The 17,251-nt window shown below is 41.9% G+C and overlaps 1 protein-coding gene across 1 annotated transcript in view; it reads right to left on the minus strand.

The window, feature by feature from the left end:
* LOC126480868 (roquin-1) overlaps nucleotides 1–17,251 on the minus strand; it is a 231,080-nt gene that overhangs the window by 163,137 nt on the left and 50,692 nt on the right. The window contains exon 6 of the mRNA XM_050104246.1: nucleotides 1,587–1,920. Coding sequence (XP_049960203.1) covers nucleotides 1,587–1,920 — 334 coding nt within the window. The remainder of the gene's footprint in view (nucleotides 1–1,586; nucleotides 1,921–17,251) is intronic.

A 17,251-nucleotide genomic window follows, 5' to 3' on the forward strand; every position in this document is an offset into this window, starting at 1 on the left:
GAAGACGGCTTTGCACTCAGAAAAGCAATTAATCTGTTTCATGAACTATAGGAGTAGTTCTTCACCATGAGTCCAGGCCACAAATACATCATAAATAAATCTGGAACAAGTTCAGGTGTGGGTGTTGAATACCTAATTATGTGGACGATGAAAAGATAGTGAGTCATAGGACTGGACCATCCAAGTTCCCTTAGGGGTCCCCCAGATCAATTTGCAAGTCCGGCCCTCGAATGTGAAGTAGTTATCGGAAATGACAAAGTTGACTGGGATGATAATAAAGGAGGTTATGAGGAGTCTGTCAGTTGGTTCTTAGGAAAGCAGTGTTCTATGGATGAGAGGCCGTTGTATGTCTCAGGCAACTGAAACCACACTGCAAGTAGCAGCACCAGTACATGATGGGAATGGTGACTGGGTGGGGGTAAGGAGGAGGCAGGAGGAGGGATAGTATGGTGGGGGTCGCAGTGCAGTTTTGATTGCCTGAGACTGCAGTTGTGTGTGACAGTTGTTTGCGTGTGTGTGTGTGTGTGTGTGTGTGTGTGTGTGTGTGTGTGTGTGTTGGGGGGGGGGGGCACAAGCATGCGTGTACCAGGAACACTAAGGAGCTGTACAGAAGCAGTAGCGCATGCTTGTGGAAGGAAAGAGGTCATTAGGTGTGGTTTTGTCCATTGAGGGGTGAGCTGATTATCCTGTGTGTCAAACACTTCCCATTGCTAAATATCCAGTCATGTCTAGGTCAGAACTCAGCTTGATTATGGTTTAGGGAATTCCTGGCATGGATGATTTTTGGGGTTGAGGTTTCCTTTTTCTTTCTTCCTTCTCTTTATTTTTGTACTTTTTTATCTTCATCTCCCCTCCCACTTCCACCTTCTCTCCCTGGTTTTCCTCCATCCCCTTTCCTACTGCATTTCCCTTCTCATTTCTCTTCCTCACAATCATGTTTACTTCTCACTCTGTCCCTGGACTGACGCTAGCACAATTCTACTATTATGGATGCCTACAATCACTGACAGAGCCCTTCATATTTTTCTCCCTTCTTCCAACTACAGGTGGGACACACTTAACTTGTGGTTTGAGTAACCTGCCCCTCCTCCTGAAGCTGGCTACCTCCCTGTGGAAGGAACTAACAGTTCCAAAGGCCACAAACAGTTTGTTTCCTACTTTTAAATGTTTCTATCAGCAGTACTTGACTGTTGCCTCCCGAAAGTGTAGACACATCAACCATTCTGTCTTCCAGTAAATATATATTATTTGTAAGCCATAAACTTGTTTTTAACATAGTTATAAATTTCATTCCAGGTTTTCATTGGAAGTTGGAAGAGACTCCTTATACATAATTTTGAATACAATTATCAACAGAATGCAAAGCCAAAATACATGTTAAGATGTTCCAATGGAAGACTATGCTACAAAACCTTATTAAACTAATAACTGAAAACTGGAGGTGTAAATAAAACATCAAGACAAGAAAATAAATGAAAAAATACATACAATCTCAGATTCAATTCAGAAATGGAAAGCAGCATACAAATAACATTTTTATTTTTAGATTGCTTTATATTGTGGAAGAAAACACTTTCAATTCTTACCTGGACTTGGATCAATTGCTGCCAACAACTCTAAATGAGATCGAAGAACAGACAAGTTTCCTGGATCTCCTGTCCTTTGAAGAGCAATTACCAACTCTTGTACTGACTGGGCAAATGATTGAGGAGTTTGTAGTTTGTCAATAATGCTTTGCATATGTGATTTGTGGGCAGTGTCACCATAAAGTAAAGCAGACCACTGATCAGGAGCAATTCGAAGGCCAGCTTCTGTAGCTATCTGGACAATTTGAGCATCATGTTCCCTTCGTAAGGCATCATATGTTCTAAATTCTTCTTTTAACTGCATTAAAGATGAATCTCCTTCCCTTTTGGAAACCTATTTGGAAACAAATTAGTTTTGGTTTATAAATCAGAAGCAAGTAATATTACAGTTGTGACTGTGTCAAGGTATGTAAAGAAATATAAAGTAAACAACAAACGATATAAAGAAGTATAAAAATAATTATTTAATGAACACTAATGCTACCACAGGTAATTTTGAAGGGCATACTACACTATGAAAATAATAGTTTCTCCAAATTTTATTAGATGTATTTAGGTAGAAGCAAAAGCTATTGGTCACTCTCTCTCTCTCTCTCTCTCTCTCTCACACACACACACACACACACACACACACACACACACACACACCTATACGCACGTATTTTTATTTAGGAGGGCACCTGAGGGTTAAAAGGTGAAAGATTTTGTTCATTTAAGCTCATCTCTCATATGGAAACTAAATGATAGAATCAAGGAGCAAAATGAGCCAACTGGAGGTGGCGAAGAATTGCTAGTGATTTGCACAGCTGGTGGATAAAGAGCCACAAGATGAAATCTCTGCTTTTTTATAAAGTTGGTTGATCACTATTTTAAGTAATTGTAATGGGTCAGAGGAACTTTTCTACTCTACTCTGCATAGGGGGAATATAGTTGCTGACCAATTAGACCAGTGGAATAAACAGGCAGTTCCTGAGGTCGATGACGGCAGAGATAACAAAGTGAACGGCTAGCCAAATACAAAGTCCAGAGTGTAACAAAGAGTCCAAGGAGCACTCCAAATCTAAACTTCATACGGGCATGGTCAATCATACTAATAATCTATGACACACATCAAAGATTTAAAGTAACTAGTGAGACTGATGGGCAAGTGTTGGGGCACAGTATTTACAGACACTCTTGCATCAGTGGACGACCGAACATGATACATCTGCCATTGCGGCACACCCCTAACACCTTCTGTGTGGGAGCTAACTGTGGCCAAAGTATGAAGTCCAAGTATCTCTGACATGCCCTCCATATCGATACTCAATCTGGGCACAGAATTCAAATAACTGTCAGGTACTAACGGTACTGAACAGAGATGGATCTCTGAACGAGCCTATGAGCTAATCTATAAAAGGCAATGTCCCGATAGGCTGACTATTATTCACTCACTGACTCATCATCGCTAAGGATAGAAACTTGAAATTTGGACAGAATGTTGATCTTTTACTGTAGGTACCACCTCCACTCCCTCTACAAAATACTACTAATATGAAATCACCACTACCTACACCTCATCACCCAAAGTGAAATACTGATACTCTCAACACCTAGAAGAACATTCCAACCACCACCTCCACAAGTTATCAAGTCTGCTGATATCCTACTCCCACTTTGGGGCACCACTATCCAAACCCCATCCTATCCACAGTGTTCCTCCTCATCATTCCCTCACCCCACTTTCTTACCTGCTGAATCCCTAATTGTCATTGTTGATGCAATATGTCCCTGATGTCAATGCGATTGAACACTATTCCTCCCAACACACTGCAGATTCCAAACCACCCACTTCATGCCTTGTACACCTAGCCAACTACGTCCGAACCCATAACCACTTCACCTTTCAAGGGATGGCATACAAACATATTCATGGCATAGCCGTGGGCACCTGCATGGCACCGTCCTATGCCAACATTTTCATGGGCCACTTAGAGGAAACATTCCAAGCTTCTCAAAATCCCAAACCCTTGGTATGGTTCAGGTTTACTGAAAACATCTTTACAATCTGGACCCAAGGCCAGGACACCCTATCCTAATTCCTCCACAACCTCGACACATTCTCTCCCACCCACTCCGCTTCGTCCTCTTCCACTCCTTGTGCCACCTTCCTAAATGTCTACCACCTCCTCTCAGACGGCTCCATCCACACCTCGGTCCACATCATACCCACTGATCACCAACAGTATCTGCACTTTGACAGGTGCCACAACTTCCACACAAAAATCCCTCCCATACAGCCTGGCCACCTGTGGTAAACTCATCTGCAGCGATGAGAACTCATTCGCCCAGTATGCTGAAGGACTAACAAATGCCTTCGCAGACAGACAATACTCTCCTGACCTAGTTCACAAACATGCCTCCCATGCCATATCCTGACACACACCAGATCCTCATGTCCATGCCAAGAACAGACCACAAAGGAGTGCCCCCCTTGTCACCCAATACCACCCAGACTGAAATGACTGAACCACGTCCTCTGTCAGGGCTTTGATTATCTATTGCAATGCCCTGAAATGAGGGACATCTAACCCAAGATACTTCCCACCCCTCCCAAAGTTGTGTTCTGCTGCCCACCCATTCTCCACAACATCCTAGTCCATCCCTATGCCATTTCCTCTCCCAAACCACTATCACAGGGATCACATCCCTGTGGAAGGCCCAGATCCAAGATCTGCCAAGTCCATCCACAAAGCATCACCTACTTCAGACCTGTCACAGGCTTATCCTACTCCATCAAAGGCCAGCCATCTGTGAAAACAGCCAAATTATATGCCAACTCTGCTGCAACCACTACACAGTATTTTACATTCGTATGATAACCAACCAGCTGTCAACTGGAATGAATGGCCATTGCCAAACTGTTGCCAAAACCAAGGTGGACTACCCTGTGGCACAACATGCAGCAGAGCATACCAGGCTAAGATTTCAATGGTTGCTTCACAACCTGTGCCATCTGGCTTCTCCCCACCACCATCAGCTTTGCTAGGTTGCACAGATGGGAGCTATCCTTACAGCACATCCTTTGCTCCCATAACCTTCTTGGCCTACACCTAAAGTAACTCACTATCCCACTCCCCACCCAATAGTGTGTGTGTGTGTGTGTGTGTGTGTGTTCACCATCCCCTGCTCCAGTGCCTCTGCCCAATTTGTGTTCCACATCAGCTAGTTGTGTGCTGTTATCTCACACCCTAGTCTACGAAACCGAGTGCTCAGCCATCTACCAATGAGCCCTCTAGCTGCAACCCTAGCTAACCCACAGATGGCTTTCCACTCTCCCACGAGCTGCCAGGCCCCAACTCCCTCACTGTCTTCTGCCTCTCTCCATCCCTCACCCCGCCCCACCCCACCCCACCTCACACCCATAACATCAGCCCAGTAAACTTACCACGGGCCACGAAAGAACTGGCAGTTGACTGAACACAATGTAGGGAGACAGACTTGTGTGTGTGTGTGTGTGTGTGTGTGTGTGTGTTTTTCCTACGAGCTTGAAAAATGAAGTGCATTCTGAAAGCTAGCCAATCTCTGTACCTTTTGTTCATGTACCTATCAATGACACAGCACTTCTGCCTTTCGGTGAGTAGTCTCCTTTACTCCTAAATAATTCTTATGTCTCAACCACGGAACTTTCCGTACAGTACAAGGTGTATAATTTAGCTTCCGCCGTTTTTTTCCCAATATTTGAGGCTTTAATGAAACAAATTGGTTACACATGCATCATTCAATGTATTTTCTATCACTAGCCACTACTTTCTACCATCTTTTGGGCAGTCTAATAATCCAGCATAAAAAAAGTTGTTCACCATCTGAAGCGATCAACGAATTGATCCAATTTGTGACTTCTTCATGAGATCGGAAATATTGGTCAGCCAGGCCATGCGCCATTGATCTAAGCAGGTGATAGAGGGAGCAATGTTTGAAGAATATGGTGGGTGGGGTACGACTCCCCATTTTAACGTTTCCAAGTACTTTTTGACCTCTTTTGCAATGTGGGGTCGAGCATTGTCATGCTGCAAAATCACTTTATCGTGCCTCTCGCTGTATTGCGGCAGTTTGTCTTTTAATGCTCTACTCAAATGCATTAACTGTGTTCAATAACAACCACCTGTGATTGTTTCACTTGGTTTTAACACCTCATAGTACACGATGCCAAGCTGGTCCCATCAAATGCAGAGCATGATCTTGGAGCTGTGAATATTTGGTTCGGCCGTCAATGTGGAACCATGGCCGGGATATCCCCATGATTTTTTGTGTTTAGGATTATCGTAATGAACCCATTTTTTGTCCCCGGTCACAAGGCGATGCAGAAATCCATTCCGTTTTTGCCTCTGAAGCAACTGTTCACAAACAAACGCATGCCGTTCAACGTCTCTTGGTTTCAGCTCACATGGGACCCAAGTTCCTTCTTTCTGAATCATGCCCATAGCCTTGAGACATTTTGAAATGGATTACAGTGTCACTCCCACTAACCATGCCAATTCTTCTTGAGTTTGACATGAGTCTTCACTCAGCAATCTCTCCAATTCCGCTTTTTCGAAAATATTCTCTCTTCCACCACTATTCTGGTCTACGACGTTAAAATCACCATTCTTGAAGTGTTGAAACCACTCACGACATTCTTTCATTAATAGCGTCCTGACCATACGAACTTGAGAGCATTCGATGAGACTCAGCCGCTGTTTTCTTCGTATTGAAACAAAACAGTAACACCTCCCGCAAATGACGAGAATTAGGATCGTAGACTGACATTTTCAATCAAGAACAACTTTATGATGCAGACACAAATCGACTAATGTTTGACTGAGGTTACACTGACCAAGGTTTAAGCTAACTGCCTGATGCCTGCGATCTGTTTCTTTTGACCGCTGCTTACTGTTGTCGCCACCTATCGGCAAATGGCGGAAGCAAAGTTGTACACCTTTTATTACACTACAGGTATCATTTAAGAAGGAATTTTCAATTTTTTTTTTTTTTTTAAATATGTCACTATTAAGCCAATTTTGAAACCAAACCCACAACAACTGGTATTTGTTTTCTCTGTCAGAAATAAGGAAATACTTGTTTCAGCATTTACGAAAATTTAGCACACAACCCTGTAATAAGTGTACTTTGTTGTGACTGCAAGTTCATCCGGTATGTTCAGGGCTAGTTTGTTTATAATATTATGTGAGTTGCATGGGTTTGATATGTGAGTGCATTTCAAGTGACTGAGTATTTCTAGGTGCACTCGTACTATTTATATTTGTGGTGAATATACACTGTTCAAATGAATTAGGGAAACATGTATCAACAATCAGTATAGTAAATCTATTTTGATATTGACAGTATCTATAGTCTTACTGCATGGCACGAAATCTTCACTTTTAATGTAGGCAAAGATTAAAATCATTAGTCATCTATTTGCTGTGTTACACACTAAAGTGTCAGGTGAACCCCGCTGAAGGAAGTGATTATTGGTGTCCCAGAATTTCCTAGTTAGGTACACAGATGTCAGTTGTCATACAACATCTTAATGCAGTGCAAGTTGCAAGGGCAGTCTGTTTGATCCAAAAGGATGGACTTTTGGTCATGTTGCTGCAGATGTCAATGTTTCTCCACATGTCATCGCTACAGGGAGACAGGGCAGTATGCAAGGTGAGTTGGACAAGGTTGTCGACACTATGTATCTCCATGTGAAGACAGATGCCTAGTCATCCCTGGATTGCGATGGTGTATGTATACCACATGTGTAACATATCCTATATCCTATTATTCACAGACGAGTCCTGGGACATTCTGATGCAAGGTGAGGTCCATGTTTGTAGGTGGAGACCGATGGTGAGTGGTACCTGCCAAATGTTGTCCAGGAAACTGACAGATTTCCAAGGTTCTGTGGATGTGGGAGGCTTGACATTTTCCATAGTTACCTTACTGCCTTGCAGTACACTGAACAGATCCTGTTGGATCACGTGGTGGCTGTTTTATACGATGGTAGTCCTTAATGCTATCTAATGCCATGGCCCATGTGGTGGGTGTCAACAGGAATGTGTTGCAAACCATGACACTGAAGTAATGAAATGGCTGGCAGCGAGTCCTGATCTAAACTCCATCGTGCGTATGTGAGACATGCTCGACAGAAGCTCTCAACGTCCAATGAAAACCATCCAGGGTAACACGATGAATGATTGTTCCTACTTTATTTTTGAGGCCTGTTGGACATCACAGTTCTTTTTATGTAAAAAATCGAGGATGTAATGATGTTTTGTTGTGTACTTAATTTGTGAAAGATAAAGGAATAATTTGGTAACATACCCAGTCCTCAATTACTGCTTAATGGAGTGTGGCAGACGCTAAAGTCATGTTCCCCTAATTCTTATGAGCAATATATTTAATGTCAGACAATATTTATTCAGCTCTCTTGATCCTAGTTTTTGCATGTTTGAGTAAAGATACAGAGCGAGTACACAAGTACGGTTTTGTTGCTTTTAAATCGCACAGTAAATTTCACTCTTTTGATTCGGAATCTCAAATCATGGAATTACTCACTCCCAGCTAAAACACTCAAGTTCAATCAAAGTAACATAACAAGACTGGGTCACCACTTGATAATACTGTCTTGTACACTACTTAAAATTAAGTCACCTTTTCCTGTTGTTTTGTTAGGACTATAGCTGTGGGCACTCCACCTGCCTCAGGAGTCATGTCGTTGTATTTATTCTCCTTAATCATAGTGTAGGCAGGCTCCTAGGTCTTGCTGAAAATGTAGCTGCAGTCACGGTTTATCAATTGGTCCTTGGTACTTATTTGGACAGCTTCTTTTATGACAGTCCCAATAATGGATCTTTGTGCTGAAAACCTAATGCAGTCATATTCTATAGCATGTAATATTGTCAAACAGTGCTCTGCATCCACCATCATGCCTGGCTGTAGTAAACAGGTGTGCCCCTGGTGTTCACAGCAGAGATTTTTAGCTGTGTACACCATTTGACCTACACACCTCTTCCCCCATTAGAAATGGATATGGCATACCCCAGCCCTACGCAGAACATGATCATCCTTTACACATCCTAGCAATGGCCTAGTTTTAGTTTGTGGACAGAGTACTGTCTTAACGAGGTGTTTTCCAAGGACCTGTCTAATCTTCCCCAATACATGACAAAGTTGTGGCCACTTCTTTTTCCCATTCTTCTTCTGTCTCTTAAGGTTGCACTGTCATCATACACTGTTTCCGGATGTTAAATTTACCATGGGAGACTTTTGATGATCAAGAGGATATACGTACTGTGCTTCATCGTCTTCAGCAATCCGTTCCTCTGTGGCGTATGTAGGTATAAGTCCATGTGCATCTTATCGTGATAACACTGTGACCCCAAGTGCCATTAGCTCTTGTACCAGCCAGGATGTCTTCCTTGAAATGCTCAATGCAAAAGTTTGCAAACACGCATGAGAGGAACTGTCCCTTACAAGTTCTCCTGTCTGTTCATTGTAAGCTCCATGAAAAATAAAGCATATTGATACTATCTCTGGATCTTCCCTTGGAAATAGTCAGCTTCTTGGTCAGTGCACACGTTCAGGCTTGGAGGACAAATAGAACTTGTCTGTGAGACACAGGAGATAAGATATAGTTACCTGCATGGCCCCATGAGGTCAGCACATATGCAAACCTGATGATGGCGATAGAATTGCTCATCATAATATTGCACCTAATGGACACTGCGAACTGGCAACACACCCACTGGTAATGTTATATTAAAAAATTCACTGAGAGAAGCTAAACAATCAGATCATATAACACTACAGGAAGGTGTGGGGTGGCAATGGATGGCTGGGGGGGAGGGGGGGGGGGGGAGGATTACAGCATTAAGACATTCTACCGGCTGTACCAATGAAGATATTTGCCGAATATCTTTGCACTTCTTACAAAATGTGACAAGAATATGATGACTCACTTCACCAAAGTCATGTAAAACACTGGTTCAGCAGCTGCAGCTGCCAGTAGAACGAGAAAAGAGGCAACTTTGCCATAGTATGCATCAGAACCTGGATACAACCTCCATGGAACTGTTTCAATTACATCTACAACTGGTCAGTCACTTCAATTTCTGGACGTACAACTGCACTGATTGTGTAACCAGAGCTGCAACTGATTCTGCACACAAGGATACCACAGGACAACAAACTTTGAGATTTGAACATCTCTTGAAGGATCTACCACAACGAGGTTCATTGCAAGTCTGTGATTAACCTGACAATGAAACAACTGAATGATGATACAGTTTCAGTTCTTGAGATAGGACTTAATTCCGCAACTTCTCCTGAATTTACATCAGTCTCAGGCATCGTTAGCACAGTTTCTGCCTGGAGTAATCGTTAAGAGCAGTGTGAAACCTGCCTCACTCTCAGGAGAACCACACTCACATAATCAAACAAATCAGTTATGGAGAGGGTGGCAATTCAGATGTTAGGAGTTCCTGACATCGCCATCTTACAGCTAAGAAAGACAACGCAGCAATGGTCCTCTCCCATAATGGTCACACAGCACATACCAGAAGATCAATTCCGGCCAAACCAAGAAAATAGAGAATAAGACCAGAACACTTCTCAAGAGCATGGACCTTCTTAAAAGGCTATCACGAAATTACTACCAAATGAACAAGGACCAGGGATGCTTTACGGATTCTTCCACAAGGAGGGGATGCCATTATACTCTATAGTCAGCCACATCAGGGCTCCAACATACTTACTGACTAAGTGTGGATGTTGCCACATGTTAGTTAACCAGGGAATTTTTTGTGAAAATTGTAGATGATGGTATCAGTGGGGTGTTTGCAGTGGGAAAGAGAATGGTGTGCTCAACAAGGCTGTCCTACGGAATTTTAGATTATGCCAGAAAGACCACAAAATCAATAAAGAGGTGGGAACATGCAAAGGTGTGATGGGGACAAGATGCTTGGCTGCTACATACAGCAATGGAAGGTTGTGCTTGCAGGAGTAGGGGAGATGAAGGGGAGGGGAAAGAAGCAGTAGAGAAGGGGAAATGATTATGCAAGTGTGCTGGTGGAACAAAAGGCATGTCTATTGAAATCAGTGGTGTCACAGGAATGAAGGATATGTTGCAGGGAGAGGTCAAACCCGAGCAATTCAGGAAAGCTGCTGTAGGTGTGAAGAACACAGATAGCACGGACTGTGAAGCAGTAGGTGAAGTTAAGCATCTCGTTGGGCAGCATGCAGTACAGCTGTTTCTTTGCCATTCACGTGGACAGACAGTTTGCTAGTGGTCATACCCACATAGAATGTGGCACAGTGGCTGCAGCTAAATTGATAGTTTAGTTGGCTGGTTTCACAGGTGATCCTGGCTTTGCTGGGGTATGAAATGCCTGTGATAGGCCTGGATTAGATGGTATTGGAGAGATGTATGGGGCAGGTTTTGTGTCTAAGCCTATTGCACAGATATGAGCCATGGGATAGGGGGTTGGAAGCAGGGGAGAAACAGGGATGACAAGGATATTGAGAAGGCTGGGTGGGCAGCAGAATACCACTGCTGAAGGAGTGGGGGAGGATATTTCTCATTTCAGAACATGATGAGAGGTAGTCAAAACCCTGACAGAGAAGATAATTCCGTTCCTCTGGTTCTGCATGATACTAAGACATAAAAAAATGTGTTATTTCATGCTGGGCAGTGGGTAAGGGATGAGATAGTAGGCAGGGCTGAGGAGGACCGGGTGAAGCGATGGTGGATGGTTGGTTGGTTGATTGGGGTTGAAGTGACCACCGGCAAGGTCATCAGTCCCTTGTTTCAAATGTGGTCCATTCAGACAGTTTGACATCTCAGAAAAGTCAGAATGATAAAAGGGGAAAGGCCAAAAAACGTAAAAGTGCAGTCGTGTCGTCAATGGTAAAAACAAAATGAGGGAAGTCAGCAAGAGAGCAACCCCAACGCTATGCTAGAGGAAGCAATGGTGGAGAAGATGTTGAGGTGTCTGGAGGATGTGGATAGGACAGAGCTATCTAAGGATGGGGTATACCAAATCCTCTGTCAATGTAGAAAGTAGCATATAGGTCAATTGATGCACACAATAAAAAATTGTTGCTTTGAACACAAACAGCGCCCAGGCATGGGACAAGGAGGTGGGAGTCAGGGAAAGGGGTTGTGTATTGGTGGCTAGTGGTTTGGAGAGAGGCCTGTTCTCTGGCTAGGAATGCAGGAAGGTGGCATGGAAGGTATATTAGCAGCCACTGGGAAGCAGCACACACTGAAGGTGAGACGAGTTGACAGGGGTTGACAGGCCTTTGACAGGCCTCATCCAGCTAAACTGCAGTCTCAAACCCTTCACCCAACAGTTTTCCCTTCCTCTGTCCTGTCAACCCCTTCCAATTCACATCCTCATGTCGTCCACAGCATGTGCCGCTTCCCATCGGTCGCTACCACTATACCTGCCACCCTCCCTCACACATTCCTAGCCGGCGAACCGGCCTGCCTCCGAGACTCTAGCCACATATCCCCAGTCCCTCTCCCTGCCTCCCCCTCCCTCTATCCATACCACCCAACGCTATACCCACAAAAACCAGCCCACCTGCTGCTTAATAGCAGTTGGCGCCATGTAGGGGCAAAGCCGTGCGTGTGTGTGTGTGTGTGTGTGTGTGTGTGTATGTGTGTGTGTGTGTGTTCGTGTACTCTATCTCGTCAAAAGATGAGAGCAAAAGCTATCAAGTTTTTCTTATTTAGTTTAAGCCTATTGACAACTCAAGACATCTGCTTTTCAGTGAATGGTCTCCTTTAGCCCTCAAGTAATCACTGTAAATATATATTTCAAAATTGTGCCTTTGCATAAACCAAATTTCACTAATCAGTAATAGTCAGTATGGAAAGGAAACATAATCGAAGGAATATGTCAAACTATGCATGGAATTCTTCATTTGTCTCGTAATATTGTCTGAGGTTGCTGTATAATATTTGAAAGGTATTTTAAATTTATCTCTGCAACTATAGTTGGAGTTGTGAACAATGGTGGGCAAGTGTAGGCTCGTTCTCTGCACAAACGTCACACATTATCCGAAAACTAGTGAGCATTCAATAGTGTTCTGAGCGCTCTGCTGTGACTGTCATAGTCAATGACAACATTACATTTGATCATAATGAGTTATTTAGTGAACTTTTATTGCACCTGTTGCGAGTTATCAACACTGTTGGTGGTGGTAAGCGGCAAATTCTACATAGGTAAGTGAGAGATATAATTTGCAGAAAACACACTTTTTTCAAAAGCGCAAAGCACCTCTATGCTCGTACCACGACTGTTGTTTGGAACTGGTAACAATGTGAATGCCATCCATGCTTCCACTTGCATGAACCACCATCATTTATGAATCTGTCTACACAATAAAATACTTGTTTTCGGTACCAAACCTGTAGTGGTGCTACCGTATTTACTCGAATCTAAGCCGCACTCTTTTTCCGGTATTTGCAATCCAAAAAACTGCCTGCAGCTTAGAATCGAGTGCAAAGTAAGCGTAAGTTCTGAAAAATGTTGGTAGGTGCCGCCGCAACTAACTTCTGCCGTCGAATATATGTACCACTACACAGGCATGCTTTGCAGGCACAAAGATAAATACTGGCGCCAAAACATCCGCGTCAGTAAATAAATTAAAAAAAAAAGGTACAAGAATGTAAACATTATGCCATGTATTCTTTCGTGTTTGCTGCTATCTCATTTAAATGCTGTCTGCCTAATAAACTACGAAACTAGAGTGAGACAACAGCAAACTTTGAAGAATATACATGTTTATATTCGTATTATTCTTATGGTGAATAGTGATACAGACAGAAATGAAGCACGGCAACTGACTAGATTTTTAAATCTAAGATGACTAATTTCTGTGCAGAATGTAATGTACTAAAGAGGTGTCTGCAAAGATTTTCAAATGGAGAAAAATGTTCACTAAACTCTCATTTAGAACATCTTCTATCATATGCAGTCTATTATTTGTTTCTTGTTGATCATTATCAAAGAAAGCAGCAGTGTAAGTAACAACAAATAGCAGTCTCTTGCCATTGTTTCGCTTATGAGACAATTCCTCTCTTTTTTTTTTTTATTGTAAGCGGTGGTAGCACGCACAAAAGCAAGCCATGCCGCGAGCGGTGACAGGTCGTAAACACTCATTATCTGAATGCGACAAACAATGCACGACACAGTACAATAATGCATTTTCAGCTTAGAGTGACGTAAACACCTATAACAAAGAGAACGGCACTTATCAGATCAAAGCAAAATAAGCAATTGATTCAAACCAGACGAAGCACCTTAAAAAGGAAGGATACCCGTATAAATACAGACGGAGCGCCTGACACATAGCAATGGCTACTTCATAAAGCTTAACTGTTAAGATTACAACTCGAACCAAACTACTACAGCTGTATCTTCATCCATTCGACCTAAATTGTTTCTCACATTACAATGGACCAACTTTGTTTCGATTTGGAGGTGCGGTCTAAAACTTTTCTCTCCCCTTGAATTTCGAGTCTCAAATTTCATGTGCGGCTTAGATTCGGGAAATTTTTTTCCCCTTTATTTCGAGTCATTTTTCAGGTGCGGCTTAGATTCAAGTAAATACGGTACATTGTGTTGTGTTTTACATCAAGAAATGCACAGTTCTGCACAGCAATGTGGGATTAGGCCAGACTCATCACTGCCAAACAAAGAAATAGCTAAAAAATCATGCGAGCAGATGGCATTTGCTCATGTGGGTGAAAACTGGATATAAAATACCACCAATGATGAAGTTTTATTTCAATAAAAGTGAAATGTGTTTGGTGACAAAAATACACATCTCTTTATAGCTGAAAGACACATGTAAAATATCTCCAATAATTAAAGAAATCTATTACTAGGGTAATCATTTATTATACAATAAAAAGTGTGCTGAAGTATATTACTAGGATAATCATTTATTATACAATAAAAAGTTTATTGGAGTATGTTAATATGTAGAAAAAATACTAGAATGTTCTCTTTGGGAAAGGGGGTGGGAGTTGATATACTTTAGGAAGACGCTAAATAAGGAACTGCAACCACTATTAATCACAACAGTCAACACTTGAACACAAGACTGGATGCAGCCACAATTTGCCTGAAGTCCAGAAAAAGACCCCAACATAAGCATCAAACCTAAAAAACATGGAAAATTTGTTTTGACGAATCTTCAAAAATACCATATTCCCTCTAGAAAAATGTGGAAGTATAGTATTCCATGAACCAACTGCATTAACTGTTAATGCAAAAGTAAACATAGCAGTGAAAAAGCATGAAAAACTTTACAATCTTTGGCATAGACTAAATACACTTAGACTTTTGGAAATCGAAGTAATTATTTTCATGTAAAATGACTAACTGAGCTCAACAGAAACATAACAAACAATTTGTCTGAAGACCAGCACAAACATTTCTTTCTTCCAGAACAAGTGTGGCCCTCTAGAATGTGCCAACTACTCTCCAATTTGTCTTCTGCCAGATACAATGAAGAAATCTGAAACAATCTTAAACACTACAATTTCATGATCATATAACATTGTACAGGGTGTATAAGTGGACAAGGAAAACAAATTCCTGGATCTTTCCCGGATCTCCCGGTTAAAAATACATTTTCTCCCGGGTGAAAATACACTTTTTCCATGTTAAATGACAGTATACTTTCCCTCGGAACTGTCGAACTTATCCCTTGAAGGGATATGGTTTTATACAGCAGCGTAGAATTTCCCGGCACTTTAGAAAACAAAACTCGGGGGGAAAAAGAACATTTTGGAAAGATCTTTGATGTGCACCAACATGTATGCTGCATATTTTCATATTACGAAAAGTATAAATTCGAATTCCACCAACAGGAAACATTAATGGTTTAAATTAATATACATAGCGTTGCTACAAGAAAAACAGAACTTTCACATATAATAATTGTCTCAAAGATTAATAAGCTACAAGAGAAGCTAAGCTTTCACATATAATGTTGATCTGTTTAGCGCATGTTACACTTTACGATACATCACACAAATACGCCAGTAAAATTTTAGATACCCACATAAATCTCTGATCTTCTGTGTTCGAAATTCTTCTAAATGACACGTCATCAAAGAGTTGATTTTTAAAAGAGAGCAAACACTCTGCGATTTAAGAAATTCAGCGTACACTCTCGCACATAGTTCATCTTGCGTAAAAGGAAATTTACTTTGAAAATAACGCTTTTCGGACAACAATTCGCAATATTTTCCCGAGACCTGTTAGAAATATATTCATTTCAGCAGTTGCCAGATAAGAGGCGTCACCGCGCTTGTGCAGCTACGGTGACATAGGAAGCCCGCAAGTTCGTACATGTAAACCATTAAAAGATCTTATGTCATGAAAGAAACACGACAAACGAGGATACTCCAAGAGTGTCGGAATTTCGTGAACCATACTAAAATGCATAGTTCGCCTTACAGTGCACATTAGTATGTCCAGATTCCCAATGAGGTAGGCCTCAACCTGATATGAAGCTTTCAATGTGGTTTTCGGGACGTAATTTTCTTGGAGTACCAGTACTGTATTATCTCATGTTTGGTTCTTTATTATGGCATAATGCCATATGTGCTAGAAGACAAAAACGTGCACTTGAAACGCAGCAAACAGATGAAATTAGCCAATACTGTGGAATTAAACACTTCGTTTCAAATAAATTGACTGCCTCAGCAGGAAAGATTAATAAAAGCCAAATTTCTTTAGCAAAGCGACAAAAATAACTTTATTGTTCTGCAAGGCGATTAATGCTTGACTGTCAGAAAGGTGGAAATAAAATAAAAACTGAAACTAGTAACATATTTTAGCCTTCCGTAATTATGTGCATCACTTGATAGCTCCCAGCCACAGAAATCCGTCTTTGCATTTGACGTGAGAGCAGTACACGAAGAGGAAACACAAAAATCACTAAATGTAAACACGGGTCGTTGTCTAATACTGAAAATGCTGTTAATGCAAATAGTACCCAAGACTGGTGTGGTTTCTTGATCTGATAACGTCTATTTTGTCAATGTGTGCTGGATAAAACAAAATAGGTCACTGCAGGGAAGTTTATTTCTAGATGTGACGAGGATTCCTCTGGCAGAGACATCACGCACACTATGCACGCATTCAAAATTGAACTTATAATTCATTCAGAAATCAACTTAAAATGTGTTCAAAAACCAGGAGGGGAGCATTTCAAAATCATATGAATAATCGATAGACCGGCGTGCCGCTAGATGCTAGGTGCTTTGTGAAACAAAGTTTTTTTCCTCAAGAATATGAATTTGCCCCCTTCCCCCGCAATTGCCGCCCGGTTCATATACCCCAGTTTGCCGCCACCCCCCACTAGATCCGGGCCTACTGCGCACGCGTGAATCTGGCGACTTGGGCGCGCCACTAAAATTTTTCTGGATACCATGTGGCTGGTTGCTGCTACTGCTACTTACTCAGCCAACAGCCACATTTCTGTAGCCAGAAGAGGGAGAAGGCACTACTCATATGCGACTCAACAGCGCGTCTGCATGAGCCCACTTGTTACTGATTAAAGGAGTCTAATGTAAACAGCTATGCCGTCATGCTCATCGGAGGCAATTTGTTGTTATGAATCATTGCATAGTC

Source organism: Schistocerca serialis, chromosome 5 (genome assembly GCF_023864345.2).
Source record: "Schistocerca serialis cubense isolate TAMUIC-IGC-003099 chromosome 5, iqSchSeri2.2, whole genome shotgun sequence".
Lineage (NCBI taxonomy): Eukaryota > Metazoa > Arthropoda > Insecta > Orthoptera > Acrididae > Schistocerca > Schistocerca serialis.